This window comes from Betta splendens, chromosome 6 (genome assembly GCF_900634795.4).
Source record: "Betta splendens chromosome 6, fBetSpl5.4, whole genome shotgun sequence".
Taxonomy (NCBI): Eukaryota; Metazoa; Chordata; class Actinopteri; order Anabantiformes; family Osphronemidae; genus Betta; species Betta splendens.
In genome coordinates, this window is record NC_040886.2 from 17,532,266 (window position 1) to 17,547,172 (window position 14,907).

The following is a 14,907-nucleotide window of genomic DNA, read 5'->3' on the forward strand; positions in this document are numbered from 1 at the left end:
AATTTCGGGGACTGAGACACGATCACGGATACAAGTTGATGTATCAGTTTGGATAAGATGAACAGAAAGCTGCACAAATGTAAAACGGTCAGGACATGAAGGTAAAGCCACAACAAAGACAACTTTTGACTTTCATACAGACTAGATGAATGAGTAAATAAATAGAGTCTACGTCCTCACAGGAAACTGATGCAATGAGACGACATGCAAACATTACATAAACGTGCAAAAAGCTGAAGTAGTTACACAACTTTTTGGTGAATAAATTGTTTGTGTAGATGACACACATTAAAGCAAAGGGAACCTTTGTCATGGATCCAGCATCATTGCCTTGTTCTGTTCTAGTTTCCGGTTTTGTTTTAAAAATCCAGTTCCAGTCTTAGGTTGTCTCTTGGCAGATTCTTTGCGCACATACCCACAGACCCACACACAGACGGGACTGAATACTAATGGGTTTTTATAAATTATTAGAATCTGTACAGATGTGGTTCAGCGTTGGTGTCACACCTTTAACTGAGGCGTCAGAGACGTCACTATGTGTTTACTGTACATTTACTTAACTGTAGTTCTGACAACTGGAAAAAAAAGCATTTCTTCAAACATGGCAATAAATCAAACTAGAAAAGACCTTTGAGTTTTTGTTGTTTCAAATTTAGAAGACAGTTGAGTCTTCTATGTTTTCAGTTATGCTACAGAGAAAAGTTCAAACCAAACTACCTTCACGTTCTGACAGAAATGAGTATGAACATGAGCTGTGTTGTGTTTACTGTAGAATACCTGAGTAGTGGATCATAAGATCATGAATCAAAAGATGACGTGGGCATTGGTTTGACCTTAACCGAAATTAGCCTACCTGCTTTTGTTCTAAGTTTAATTTTTAGTTAGTTTCTACGTAGTTGTTTTAAAAATATGACATAGTAGAACAGAAGATGTTTGAGTTCCGAGGTTTCGTGAACGCACCTTGAGGTTTTTACACACGGCGGCGTAACGTGGCCTGTTCGCGCAATAAAAACAGTGAGAGCCAAACAGTGAAGCTCAGGTTCGATTGTGTCCGGTCCCTGAAGGTACCACTATAGTTTTGTCTTCGGAACCTGGGACGAAACACAGACCAACGAACACAAGGAGCAACAGTCGTCGCAAAGGTTGGTTCAAGAACACTGGGAAATAATGCATTTACCACAAGACAATGATTTAGTAGCTGAAAAAGAAAATGTTGTGGACTTTGGTCTCAGTTCTGGTTCACTGCGGTTGCAACGCGTGTCAGTTTGTTTTTGAAATATAGGTATAAAGCTTCAGAAACATGAAATGGCCACAACGTAAATGTGGAGTCACTACAACGACAGCGTTTGAATTCTTGTCTTGACTGTTACACGGAGCTGTTTTCCAGAAGTAAAGCACTTGGATCGAGTTGTGCGTCCTCAGGGACGTCGTTCATCTGCCTCCACAGGTTGGGATGAGGGGAGGCAGACAGGTCGCTGGGTCCTTCATGTATTCGTCCCTTTGTTTTTTCCGGCTGCTCAGTTCAGGATGGAGGGTAAAAAGCGTCCCGTGAAGCTGTCGGTCCATCCGTCCAGAGGACTCGTGGATGAGAAGTTCACGGTCCTGGTCCAGAACGTCCCCCCTGGTTTCCAGCTGACGGTCCACGCTCTCCATCAGTGTGAAGACGGACACAGCTGGCACGCGTTTGGTCACTACACTGCAGACTCCACTGGGGCTGTGAACGGTACAGAACTCAGTGAACTGGACAAAATGTTTGGAGGCTCAGAAACACCAGAATAGGAGATAAGGATTCACTCCTTTACTTTACAGTTGCAGAGGATCTCAGTCTGGGTGGAACATATTCTGGGGTTGAACAGATGGGTCTATTGTGGAGCCTCAGACCGGTTCCAGGCAGCAAACCTGGACTCAGGTAGAGCAACCTGACCACTAGGACTAGTAGAACCAACCAATGAGTGTAGTCAGAGGTGACTCTCTAAAACCATCCCTCAGGCTGAGAAAGATGAACGTCCAGACTCCCATGGAGGTCACCGTGTCCGTGTTCAGGGGCCACCAGACTGAGGGCTTTGAGGATCAGGGGCCGTTGGTGTCTGTGGTGGTGGAGCGTTGGTACATGGCGCCTGGTGTCTGCAGAATCCCAGTCACAGAGGGGGGCCTCACTGCAACCCTCTTCCTGCCCTCAGGTAGGACCACATGTTTGCTAGCAGAAATGACTGTGTAATCTGGCTACGTGCTGACGAGTGTCTGATCTCGTCCGAAGCCTCTGGACTTTTCCCGGGTATCTTGGACCTGTGGGGGGGTGGAGGGAGGCTAGTGGAGTACCGTGCAGCACTGCTGGCCTCTCGTGGCTTTGCCTCTCTGGCTCTTGACTATTTGACTCCTAAAATCACCTTGGGAACAGGAGACAGGGTGGACACGGAGTACTTTGAGGTAAACACGCTGATTACTGTAATGACCATTCAACCCCACTGTTATCAGTGTAACACTGAATTAGACTTTGACAAGATTAGCATTTGCCATAGTGATGAAAAGGAAAACGATTTGGAAAAGTAATAGGACAGCTTATTATTGAAAGCTCACTAAGTAGCAGTTGTGGTGGAGGCAGTATTAAGGCATGAGCATGTATGACTGCCTGTGAAATCCTGTCACAAGCGTTCTTTCACTGGTGATATAAACAGGACAGTGTGTCTCTGGTTGTTTCAGACGGCCTACAGAGTTCTGCAGCAGCATCCTCAGATCCTCAGCAGTAGAATCGCCATACTGGGCCTCTCCTTAGGCTCCTGTATCAGCTTCAAACTGGCTGTTTACTCCCAAGTCATGAAGGTACGACAAACGTTTGTTCACCACCGTGATTAACCTCGGACACATGATTTTCTCGTGTACTTTGACTTTAAACTGCGGTGGATAATCAGCAGTTAACTGGTGGTTCTTATCTGTAGCAGTGGTCTAGAGGTAATATGCAAATGTACCAATACAAAGCATGCATAGTTACAGCTACCAAGAACACAAGTTATGTGTGTGTGGGTTGACTCATTCATGGTCAGGGTGAGTTAATGTTAATGTGTTTATCTCAGTTCAGGTGTGCAGTGTGTATTAATGGGAGTCATGTGCAGCCACCTGGTGAATCTGTGCAACAAACATTGAGATATATACGTTTGTAAGTGGGCCTAAAAAATGAATAGAAGTGAATCTGATATTTTGTGTTGAACCTAAACATGAATTAAATCATTGTTTCATTGTGTCATTGTTAGTTCAAAAGGAGACATTAAAAAATTTAACTTCAACGAGAAAAATGAGTTGTCCACTCGAAACCTGGTGCTGCCCATCCCCACTGACCCCACACGCAAAGTGGACGTGAGTACCAGCCACAGTGCCTCACTCTATTTATTCTTTCATTAACTGGTAAGTAGGTTTTAGTAATAACATGCTTGTTTAATAAGCAGCTCTTGGTAAGACACCATTGTTAGTGGTTTTGCAATGCATTCTGGGTAAAGGTGTCCCATGATTGCACCAACACAATCTCTTTCTCGTTACTCCTTCTGATCTGCATCAATCTCATGAACTGATTGTGAACATCAACCCACAATATGAGAACGGCAGCTGCTGCAATCATGTGACCACTTTACCCAGAATGCAGTGTGACAGTCCCGTAATAAAGCGTAACAGTAAAAGGGTGCTTTCAAACATGAAATAAAAATTTCTAGAAACCAAAAGTAGCGTGTGATGGGGAGAATCAATTAATAACAAATCTTTCCCACAGTTCTAATGTTTCAAAAATGAATCTTCAGATGAAGGATGATGTGTAAGGAATTCTCTAAATCTACAAACCAGCTGCTGTTTGTCTCTGAGCAGGTTGGACGGCTCAGGTGTCCTCTGCTGCTGGTTGTAAGTGAAGACGACCAAAGCTGGCCGGCCGTCGAGTCTGCAATCGATGTGAGTTTATTGACACAATGTAATAAGTTAATAGGAATCATTTAGTCCAGAGGGGTTTTGCTTCTTCCATTCAATCGACTGGACTTTCAAATATTGCTCCATACGTGTTTGTGCATTTGGCACTGCTTTGTGTGGCTGAGGTAAGGGAGAGGTAGTGAAGGGTCAGGTGGATGTTCTGAGTCCTTTCCTTTGTGTTCTTGGCGCTTGCTGTTGAACACGGTGTTCCTGCAAAGCTAACATGGCTGAGGGTGCTAAACACAAACATGTTTTCTTTTAATTAACAGCCATGGTGAACAGGAGATGTGTTGTTCCCTGGAATGACAGTGTTCATGAACTGATATGTCTGATTTTGGATTTTTTGCTGCAGATGAAGCAGATGATGGAGCAGGCAGGCAACAGCCACCTGCTGACTGTGCTCTCGTACCCAAACGCCGGTCACCTGATTGAACCTCCCTACTCACCACACACCAGATCCAGCAACTTCAGAACAACTGTTGACATCAAGTCGGTCGTTTGTAGGTTCAACACTGGACTAAAAAAATTTTAGAGACTGACAGGAGCTGATGATGTGAGGTTATCACCCCCAAAACTGGAACCTGAGTGGTTGTTACTTTGCCTTTGCAGTAAAGACTCTGTGGGGCGGAGAGACGGTGGACCATTCTCGGGCTCAGGAAGACGCCTGGCGGAAGATTCTGGCCTTTTTCAGGGAGAATCTGTACGGACGTGGTTCAGCATTGGTGTCAAACCTGTAACTGAGGTGACAAGAGACATCACGATAGACTACAGTGTGATATTCACAAAAATAATTGTAAAATTTACAGTTGGACTCCTTCTGTGTTCAGAAGATCAAAGATTTCTGGATAATCATATAATTTCATAAATGCTTATTTAAAAAGTCAATGTTTTTAAGCATCATGATATGTAAAATTAAAGCTATGAATGACCACTGGACTGAGTCATTTCTGGATTCTTTTGAGCAGTTGTGTAAGGGTCATGTGCCGCATCATGTTGTCTGATCACGTGGCGTTTTCTTTAGGGTATTTAACAGCACCTGCTTCCCTGCATGAGGAGAGTGGTACCTGAGAGCGCAGGGGCAGGAGCTTTATTTTTATTGAAGCTTAAACTTTGGAAAAGAAAGGCAGGACAATTTGTTTTTTTCCACTCGACTCGTTCATAGCAGTTGTTTTACCCTTGGCACCTAATGAGACGGACCTCATCTATATTAGTCTAAAACAAAAGGCCTACTATGAGGTCTTCTGGTTCTGCTTTGTCAGGGGCAGCAGGTCAGTGCAGGATCAACAGAACCAGCAGCGCTGGATTAAGAAGCTCCAGGTCTCTGTTTGAGATGCAAATGTGCCACTCACTCAGGCAGCTTCACACTCGTACTTTACATCACACAAGATCCTGTGTCCGCGATCCCCCAGCTTGCGTCTCGAGCAGGAAGACGCTGCGTCCTCAGACAGCATTAACAGATGCTCTGTGCTGTTTTAACTGCACAAGTAATCTGTCATGACGTGTGCACCTTTACTGGGTTTTGTTATTATTCCCTCATTTGAAACTACCAATTCCTACTGTAGCCTCTGAACCTCGTGATGGTTGCAGGATGAGAAAACTTGCACAGAGAAATAAACTTAACAGAATATGGACCTTAACAGGTCCATATTCAATGGAATGAATGGACTCCAGTGAGGACACAATACGTTTTTATTTGTAGCTTACATAACTACCTGTAGGTCCTTCATTGCTGTCGTGTCTTGTAAAAGGATTCACTTTTAATCAATATACATCTGTAAACATCAAAGCTAATAATTTGCAGTTATGATGTGTTACTCTGCAACTGTTACATGCTTCTTCCTCCTCTTCAGTCACATTGTGGCAGACGTGGCCTTCACTGACTCTTATCTCCTGCCAGTGTCCCTGCCTGCTTATTGACAGAAGCCGCTACACTCACTCGCTCTTCATTATGGAGAGCTGTGACATCAGCAGGTCTGTGGGTTACCAGGATACCTGGAGAGAGGCCCGGCCATCCAATTAAAGCACCAGAAGAAGGAAAAAACGGGCTGTAGATCAGCCCAGATAATTGTTTCCAGACAGAGCTGCTCCGCCTTCAGTCAGTCTGCTGACACGAGGGGAGACACACGAACGCCACACGGTGAGTGGATTCACGAAGCTGATGGTGATGAGGCAGCTTCACTTCACACTGGCTAGAAAATAGTTTGTTTTTGTGCAATTTAAAGTACTCAATAATGTGAAAACATGCAAGTAGAAGGATTATATGATGTTGTTGATGTTTCTGAATCTAAAGTTAAGCGTAGGAAAGTAGTTAAATATATTTACTCAAGCTGTGTACAGTCTGAACTGTTAACACTGACAGACACATTTTTTAAATGTTTTACTTGTCTACATACATTTTTACATATGCATTTTACTTTGCATGCAAGTTAAATAAGTGTATATTATTAGATATGTAGCATTATATAATATAGTTAAAGATAATTTAATTAAGTATGCAAATAGAATTATTTCCAACTTCACCACATGCAACACCAGTGATGTTCACACAGTAACACATCTGTAACGTGCGGTACATCTTCCTGATTTTTACCACTGCACTTTCATTACAGTTTCTAACTTGTACCCACGTACTTCATCTGCGTTATTGATACTTCCACTTACAGTGTAGCTTTGAGATGTGCTTTTGGCCATCAGTGTTTTCGACACTATGAGCTCCCCTGCGTTCTGCCAGTTTGTGGGAAAATCTGGTCAGCGGGGAAGCAAAGTATGAGTTATTGGTTCTTATGAATGTTGGTGGTTTGGCTCACGTTGTGAAACTAGATGGCTTCCAGTGCTCTGTGCAACTATGTGCTTTACATTCTTATCCATCCTCAGTCCCTTCAGGGAGAGTTTTGGTTAGTTCTTTATTTATAATGCTGCATGTCGGCAAACCTGAACATCCTGGGCCCTAAGGAGCTATAGAGATAAGAATAAAAAGGACTTTGTCTGAAACCCTGGAGAGGCGTTAGGTTCATTGTTCTGCACCAGCGGTTGGATCATTTATTGGCAATCATTCATATTCCCGCCCATTTGGGAGGCGCTTTCCATGGCATCAACCTATTGCGTTTTTTTGCTGAGATTTGTCTTCCAGGTATATTTCCTGGCAAAGTTAACGCATCTTTTGTCATTTCTGACAAAAAATCAGCACTTATACTCAACGTTATGTTGTGTTTTAGTTTAGTTTTTGTTTTAGTATTTAATATTATCTCATTCGTGTGTTTTGCAGTGACTGTTGTGATGGTTAGTTTGACCTGGAAGACAAAGTTCAGGGTCGCTACACCTTCTAACATCTTACCGCTGTCGTCGGTGCTGTCGTGTTTGCTAACCATCGAGCGACTCAACTGACAAACATTTATAGTTTGTCACGAATATTCGCCGGTGTCGTGTCGTTACTGACAAACACAACATGGTGCAGTAGTTGTTGCTGTTAATGTGCGTTGAGCCTAACCGCAAATAACGGCTAGTTATGCTAACTAGCGGCGGTTAGCTTGCTAGCGTCCACTAAATAGCCGACGTCGTTAACCCATTCGCCCGTCATGCTAGCGCCGTGCTCGGGTGGGTTTGCTTTAGCTGGTTGCGGCCTTGCTCCCCCCACCAGGGCACAAATAACAGACGGTTAGAGCCTCCTCCAGTCTGTCAGTATGACTCATGGTGATCCAGCGGGCTGCTGTTAGCAGCTAACGTAGCTAGTGATGCTAGTCAACGCCTGAGGCAGCTAAAGCCATGTCCGTCCCATGGAGGTGAGGTGTTGCGCGGCTTGGCAAAGATGACGGGCCCCCTGAGCCGGGGTTTTGTGTCTCCGTTTGCAGGAGACGGATCATGGAAGCCGAAGAAGCGTGGGACAAAGAGCTGAGTTCACACAAACTGCTAGATAAAAAGGTGCCCTGCAAGCAGAATGGCAGGATCGGTAAGACGGCTTCTTCTTACTTTATCGCCATTCATTAAGACTGGTAGTTTTAAGTTTACAGCAAGGTGATCTTTGATCCGCAGGTAAAGCCAGAGCCCTTCACAGCCTGCTGAAAACCCACATCACCCTGCAGATTGAGACCATCACCCGCTCAGAATGTTCAGGTGAGTGAAATCTGCTCCGATCAGGCTCTAGTGTTGGCTCCATTTGAACAGCCCGAAGCTGCAGGTTCCAACACTCTCCGATCACAAAATCCGATCCATTTTGACCATAATAATAACATCATGTTTGACACAAAATTACAACCTTGTGAAATATTAGTAAACAGTTGCATGGTCTTTGTCAGTATTGTCTGTACACTATGTATTTTTGTCAACATCACATCAAATTCGACAAAGCTGCTTTGAGACATTCCCAAGGCTGAGCAGAAGATCTTTCTTAATGTCAATGATGCTTCTGGTTCACATTTTATGTCAATATTACAGTAATTTCTGAAATATTGGTCAGGGCATTTATTCACTTCACACAGATGCACAAACACCAGAGGCTTCATTGTTTTTTACGGACCTATTATGAGTTATCGGTTGATGTTTAAGTTGTAAATATAGGAATGCAGAACGATAATTACACTCAGCAGTGAGTCATTACATTACTTCAAGTTGTGTATTTTTGCATGCACAGGATTCTGTACATAGTGCAGTGCAGCCCTCTGAGAGACATAGTGTGTGAAGTTAAGTAACATAAATATGTCATGGACAAGACTGATCTGTTATCGTTATTAGAAATGTAGCTTTGACTTATTTGCCTATAGATTATTATTGTAACATTTAATTATTCCATCCATCCATTTTCATCCGCTTATCCGGGGCCGGGTCGCGGGGGCAGCAGTCTAAGCAGAGAGTTCCAGACTTCCCTCTCCCCGGACACTTCCTCCAGCTCTTCCGGTGGGACCCCAAGACGTTCCCAGGCCAGCCGAGAGACATAGTCTCTCCAGCGAGTCCTAGGTCTTCCTCGGGGCCTCCTACCGGTGGGACATGCCCGGAACACCTCCCCAGGGAGGCGTCCAGGAGGCATCCGAACTAGATTCCCGAGCCACCTCAGCTGGCTCCTCTCGATGTGGAGGAGCAGCGACTCTACTCCGAGCTCCTCCCGGGTGACAGAGCTCCTCACCTTATCTCTAAGGGAGCGCCCAGCCACCCTGCGGAGGAAGCTCATTTCAGCCGCTTGTATCCGTGACCTTGCCCTTTCGGTCATGACCCAAAGCTCATGACCATAGGTGAGGGTAGGAACGTAGATTGACCGGTAAATTGAGAGCTTTGCCTTTCGGCTCAGCTCCCTCTTCACCACGACGGACCGATACACCGACCGCATTACTGCAGCCGCCGCACCGATCCGTCTGTCAAACTCACGCTCCCTCCTTCCCTCACTCGTGAACAAGACCCCAAGATACTTAAACTCCTCCACTTGAGGCAGGAACTCTTCTCCAACCTGGAGTGAGCAAACCACCTTTTTCCGGTCGAGAACCATGGCCTCAGATTTGGAGGAACTGATTCTCATCCCAGCCGCTTCACACTCCGCTGCAAACCGCACCAGCGCACGCTGGAGGTCCTGGCCTGATGAAGCCAACAGGACAACATCATCTGCAAAAAGCAGAGATGCAATCCTGTGGTCCCCAAACCAGACCCCCTCCGGCCCCTGGCTGCGCCTAGAAATTCTGTCCATAAAAATAATGAACAGAACCGGTGACAAAGGGCAGCCCTGCCGAAGTCCAACATGCACCGGGAACAGGTCTGACTTATTGCTGGCAATGCGAACCAAGCTCCTGCTCCGGTTGTACAGAGACCGAACAGCCCTTAGCAAAGGGCCCTGGACTCCATACTCCCGGAGCACCCCCCACAGGATGTCACGAGGGACGCGGTCGAATGCCTTCTCCAGATCCACAAAGCACATGTAGACTGGTTGGGCAAACTCCCACAAACCCTCAAGCACCCTGCTGAGGGTATAAAGCTGGTCCAGCGTTCCACGACCAGGCCGAAAACCACATTGTTCCTCCTGTATCCGAGGTTCGACTATCGGCCGAATTCTCCTCTCCAGTACCCTGGCATAGACTTTCCCAGGGAGGCTGAGAAGTGTGATCCCCCTATAGTTGGAACACACTCTCCTGTCCCCCTTTTTGTAAAGAGGGACAACCACCCCGGTTGTCCAGTCCAGAGGAACTGTCCCCCTCCTCCACGCGATGTTGCAGAGGCGTGTCACCCAAGACATTTAATTAAATCTTTAGAATTATTATGATTGTCTGAGCGACATAGTCACATTTGCACTGGGGGCTGAATTTGGTGCCACTAACTTGACTTCTGTTTCTCAGGCTCTTGTCCAAATCTGATGATGAGTAGGAGCGAGCATGCAGACACGAGGCCCGTCCCCGTGGCCCTCACCCCCCAGCTCCCTCCAAGAGCCCACCGGCCCCTCTGCGTGTCCGTGTCCTCAGACAGCAGCGGACGCTTCAAAGCTCTGGAGACGCAGGAGTGGAAAAACAACCTCAAAGCTCAAGTAAGTCTACAGAGTGACGCTCAGTGTATATTTTTAAACTAAATAAAACATTTTATTCTTTTTTAATTTTAGAGCTGCACCAACAAATTGACGAATCAATAATAATTGATGATGAAAATTGGTCGATAATGATTTTCTGGCTGCCCATTTTACGGCGCAGCGCAACATCAAAATAACGCAGCTGCTGGTGAAATGCTGCAGAAAACAAACCAATTGGCAACAGAAGAAAAGCTGCGCCCTAATTTCCTTAAATGAGCATTAAATGTCAAACAAAAGCAACCTTAACCTACAAGTCATACAAAGTTCAGCTAGTGGTTTGTAAATACTACAGCAACACAGGAGAACGTAAGAATGAAACACTGGTGTCCCTGTGCCTCAGAGCCACAAGGAGTTCACGCGTTCTCCCGTGTCTTTTTTAGGGTTTTTTCCTACAGTCAGGTTGATGGAGCTGCTGCAGATCTTCACTTTGGAACAAAACTCTGTTTTTGCCTTGTATTAGATTTAAAAAGAGTCAAAATAAAAATTTAGTTCAAAAAACCCTCAAGGGATCTCAAATAAGCAAAACATCAAATAATATTTAAAATTATTTTGATCCGATTAATCGTGTGTGTGTTCTAGATGGAGCAGGCTCACAGTGCAGGAGCTGCCAGCAGCACCGGTTCACTGGAGCGAGCCTCTCTGTTCTGTGCCTCAGCATCCACTGCAGCGTCCTCAGGCTTGTCCAGCCCAGTGGAGATCCTCAACAAGAGCAAGTCCTCCAGCCGCTTCTCTCTCTTTTCTCCACCCTGGAACAGCAGCTCTGAGTCGGATTCCAATCCTCCATCTCGTTCAGGCTCCAAGAAGTTGCGGAACTATAGCAGAAGAGCTGCCACGGGGCCGGCAGGAGCCAGGGGTCCTGATGTACCGGAGCCCAAATCCAGCGGACCCGATCACTTCCAGTACTCTGAACCTGTCATCTCCAAAGTGATGGACTACATATATGTTGGAAACCTGAATGCAGCCTACAATGGGCGCACTCTGTGCCGCAATAACATAGACAGCATCATTGACATGAGCAGCGTGCCAGGAGAACTGAGCCCCAGCCTCAGCCTCATACCCTGCACCTGCTCCCGCGGCGCTCGCCACAGCTGGTCCCGCCTCAAGGTAGACATTGGAGATGTGCCAAATGCTCTGGGTGACGGCCCAGGACTGAAGCAACGCTGCTTTGAGGACATCAACGAGTGCATCAATGCCTCCACTGAGAAAAGGAAGCGGGTCCTGGTCCACTGTCGGGACGGTTTCTCTTTGGCGCCAACATGTATCATCCAGTATTTGATGGTGAAGCGGAACATGAGGCTGATTGCAGCCTATGAGCTGCTGAGAGCCAAGTACCCAGTCAACATCAGGGAGTGCCACCAAAACGTGCTGGTGAGCCTGGAGAGGGCGCTGCGGCCAGAAGGCAACATTGACCCAGAGTGCTTCAAACAGGCCCTCTCGCGCAAAGTGGCATGGACCTGACCCGGTTCCCCCAACATGCTCAGCTGCACCTCAAGGCTCTTTATCCCTGGACCCTCACTATATGACATTTTCCCCCAGAGACAAACCAAGGGCAGCTGTTCATTCTCCTGTAGACTGGTCAAGTGGATATTATTGTCCCTACTTGAGTTCAGTGGTTGTAAAACTGTTGAATTTGATGTGTTTCTTCTTGAACCCTGTAAATGTGACCTGGCTGTGGTGCCCCCTCCCATCCCATTCAACAGGAGACACAATAGACTTCCCTGTAATGTATACAGATGTAATGGTGTTGGCTGTATGATTTAATATAGTCCTGCTTCAGTTCTGTGCCATGCCGTCGTGGTGGTGTTCTATATCAGGGGAATTTCTTAATGAGAGCTCTCAGGATATTATTGATGTCATTCAAGTTCAGCATTGGAGATGATCGTGTGGTCCAACTCACACCAGGCAATGAAATGCATCTCAGTGAACTGTGTGTAATGTAGAAGTGGGTCCGTTCTGAAACATCCTTGGCTCTGTGTCTCAAGAGACGCAACGGTGCAAGCAGCTGCCAGTCTGCTGGGGACGTCCTGCTCCTTAAGTCTGCCTTATGTCTCCAGACTTGAAATATGCAGAAAATGTTGACACTGCTTGAGCTGCTTCTTCATGGTGTAGCATTTAGGGACAGCACAGAGCATAGGTCAGTTTGTTGAGACATAGAATGTGGCTTATTTAACTTTAAAACTCTGCGACCCCTGAATCCCCAAAAGCGCAACCGTGATTCAAAAGGGTTGATGCGTCCGTAGGAGCCTAATGTGTAAAACAAGATTTTTAAAGTTTCTCTGCAGCTTCATAGTTATGCTTTCTTAAAATCACTTTTCTCCCAATATTTAGCTTTTATTATTTATCGCATTCTGCAATCTGTTTGACAACATCTGCACAGATTTATTAATAAAGGGAATAGCTGGCCGTTTATTACTTTTTTTCTTTCTTCCGCCTTGAAATCTGTTTCACTGTCAGAGCGGTTCCTTGGTTTCAGTCAGTAGAAGTCAGATGGGGGGAAACGAAGGTGCAGTTCTGCTGCTGAAGGACGAACATGTGATTTGGCACCATTGGATCGATCACCACTAACAGTATTATGTTACCGATTAATCTGCTTATGTGGCAGGAATGAACTTTGCACATGGACACGTGATTTAACTTTGACCTGCTTCTGTTGTTTGTGACCAATTGAAGCAATTTTTGTCTTTTCTGAGGTCATACTTTAATGGAAGCTGAAATGCCCATCCTCTCCTCTGTGAGGAAGACTGTAGCCTCTATTCAGCCACAGTTTGCTTTGTTAATCTCTCCAGTGGTGCTCAGACTGTGTCTTTGTGACGCTGAACTTCAGTGTATGCAGTAAACTTGGAACAAGATGTGAATCTGTAGATTATAAGTATTAGTTTATCCAGTTAAGCCACTGAAGTGTGACTGAAAGTTTCCACTGCCTGAGGTGTGTTTGCACTATTTATAGGGTTGTCCAAAATGCTCAGTGCTGTTTTTTTGTTTTTAATTTAATTTGATTTATTGTATTTTTAGGACCATGGCTGATCCTTTCAGTTAGAAGTGTGGCCGTCACCATATTCAGGGGTAAAGGTTTACATGATGTTTAAGGCCGCTGCTAATCCACGTTCATGGCCCAGTTCATGATCCACTAAATTAACTGGAGGTGGTTGAAAACTGATTTTCAAATTGTGTAAAACCTTCCAGTTCAAAGTTTAATTTGTGATTGTTGGATTTGCATTTTTCTAGGCCTTTTATCTTGAGATACAAAAATGTCAAACACCTCATGACAAGGCCACGTGAGGTCTTTACCCAGAATTCTTTGCATTGCTTTAATAATAACTAAGATGCCACTAATAACTAGGTAACTCATATTAGTGTATCGGAGCGCAGCAGTACTGTGGAGATGCAGGCAGTCGTAGGAGCCAGGGTTTATTAACAGCACGGTTGAGTCGTGACGCGAGCGGCGCGGCAGGTTTGGAGCGGAGCGCACGGTGCCTTCGCTTGGAGTCGGCCCGTGAGCGTATGGTGATATTTGCACTTGGTATCACTTTAACTTCTCTGGAGATGTTGTGAACTGTTAAATATCTTTGATGTTTTTATTTTAGTAATATTTGTGACACGTGATCCGAGCTGTAATATATTTATTTGCTTTAGTCACTCGTGCGCCGTGCAGGTGTTTTACTCATGCAAGCAGTGATGACCCTAAAGAACGAGACCAGTTCCTCAGCTGTTTGATGCCCGTGTACTAGACAAAGTAACTGCATATTTTATTTTCCAAAATCATCAAATCCGACTGAAACAGTTTTCTAACTTGTTCTCTCAGGTGATTTCTCAGTGGCTAAGAATGTTCTCAATGAATATGATGTTCAGAAATGTGAAACAATGTATTTCTCATGTCATGTTTCTAAAGTCAAATATAATTTGTACTGTTGAAATATTAAAGAAAATAAACATTAAGAGTTGTTGAGCTGATGATGGTGCCAGGCCAAGAGTCTGTGCACAAAGCAGCAGCTTGTAATGAAGAGGTGAAACGAGTCGAGCTGTCGGGGAGCTTTTCTAAAGCCGAATGATACAGCTTCACTTTGTTATTGACTCGATGGCTGCACTGGTGATGCAGGACGAGGCTTTCACATGCTGGTGTTCAAGTTCAGCTTTTAGCTGCAGTTGTCCATTATTTAACCTACTGTGTAAAACCAGATTCGGGCAGTGTGTTTTCATCTGCTGTGTCGGCCTTCGCTGTTTACCTTCTGCTGGTTCTTACTTGCCAGCTCCTGTTAACAGCTTCTTAATATCCTCCATTTGCGTGTCTTAAATGGCTAAATGGCGTCTTGAAGCTCCCACCTGTCGTCCCCTGAGCTTTCATCGCTGCAGCTCCCTGAGCTCCTCAACCTCCAAACCTGCCTCTGAACCAGGATTCGTCTGTTCCGAGAGCTGAGCAGTGTTAATTC

General features: G+C 45.3%; 2 protein-coding genes across 4 annotated transcripts; both read left to right on the forward strand.

Moving 5' to 3' along the window:
* The first annotated feature begins 982 nt into the window (after positions 1–982).
* Positions 983–4,876, forward strand: LOC114856740 (acyl-coenzyme A thioesterase 3-like). Its single transcript, XM_029152417.2, has 11 exons — positions 983–1,142; positions 1,522–1,723; positions 1,810–1,909; positions 1,990–2,180; positions 2,258–2,427; positions 2,701–2,820; positions 3,072–3,154; positions 3,249–3,351; positions 3,850–3,930; positions 4,298–4,445; positions 4,555–4,876. Exons 2-11 carry the CDS (start codon positions 1,528–1,530, stop codon positions 4,680–4,682), a joined length of 1,320 nt encoding a protein of 439 aa, XP_029008250.1. The 5' UTR covers positions 983–1,142; positions 1,522–1,527; the 3' UTR covers positions 4,683–4,876.
* A 1,069-nt stretch (positions 4,877–5,945) lies between these two features.
* On the forward strand, positions 5,946–14,416 carry LOC114856743 (uncharacterized). 3 transcript variants are annotated; one of them, XM_029152422.3, is made up of 5 exons: positions 5,946–6,082; positions 7,794–7,891; positions 7,975–8,055; positions 10,257–10,441; positions 11,060–14,416. In XM_029152422.3, the coding sequence occupies exons 2-5, from the start codon at positions 7,804–7,806 to the stop codon at positions 11,936–11,938; spliced, it is 1,233 nt and encodes a 410-aa protein (XP_029008255.1). In that variant the 5' UTR covers positions 5,946–6,082; positions 7,794–7,803; the 3' UTR covers positions 11,939–14,416. The 3 variants fall into 3 exon arrangements, with proteins under 3 accessions (XP_029008255.1, XP_029008257.1, XP_055365932.1); XM_029152424.2 differs by lacking the exon at positions 5,946–6,082 and adding an exon at positions 6,092–7,075; XM_055509957.1 differs by lacking the exon at positions 5,946–6,082 and having other exon boundaries at positions 7,088–7,891.
* Positions 14,417–14,907: the final 491 nt, after the last annotated feature.

Excerpts from the sequence above, each read along its gene's own strand:
- LOC114856740 (XM_029152417.2), top strand. The coding sequence starts at position 1,528 with ATGGAGGGTAAAAAGCGTCCCGTGAAGCTGTCGGTCCATCCGTCCAGA. Across the intron at positions 1,910-1,989 it reads GGCAGCAAACCTGGACTCAG|GCTGAGAAAGATGAACGTCC; the intron begins GTAGAGCAACCT and ends ACCATCCCTCAG. Across the intron at positions 3,155-3,248 it reads ACATTGAGATATATACGTTT|TTCAAAAGGAGACATTAAAA; the intron begins GTAAGTGGGCCT and ends TGTCATTGTTAG.
- LOC114856743 (XM_029152422.3), top strand. The coding sequence starts at position 7,804 with ATGGAAGCCGAAGAAGCGTGGGACAAAGAGCTGAGTTCACACAAACTG. Across the intron at positions 7,892-7,974 it reads CAAGCAGAATGGCAGGATCG|GTAAAGCCAGAGCCCTTCAC; the intron begins GTAAGACGGCTT and ends TTTGATCCGCAG. Across the intron at positions 10,442-11,059 it reads AAAACAACCTCAAAGCTCAA|ATGGAGCAGGCTCACAGTGC; the intron begins GTAAGTCTACAG and ends TGTGTGTTCTAG.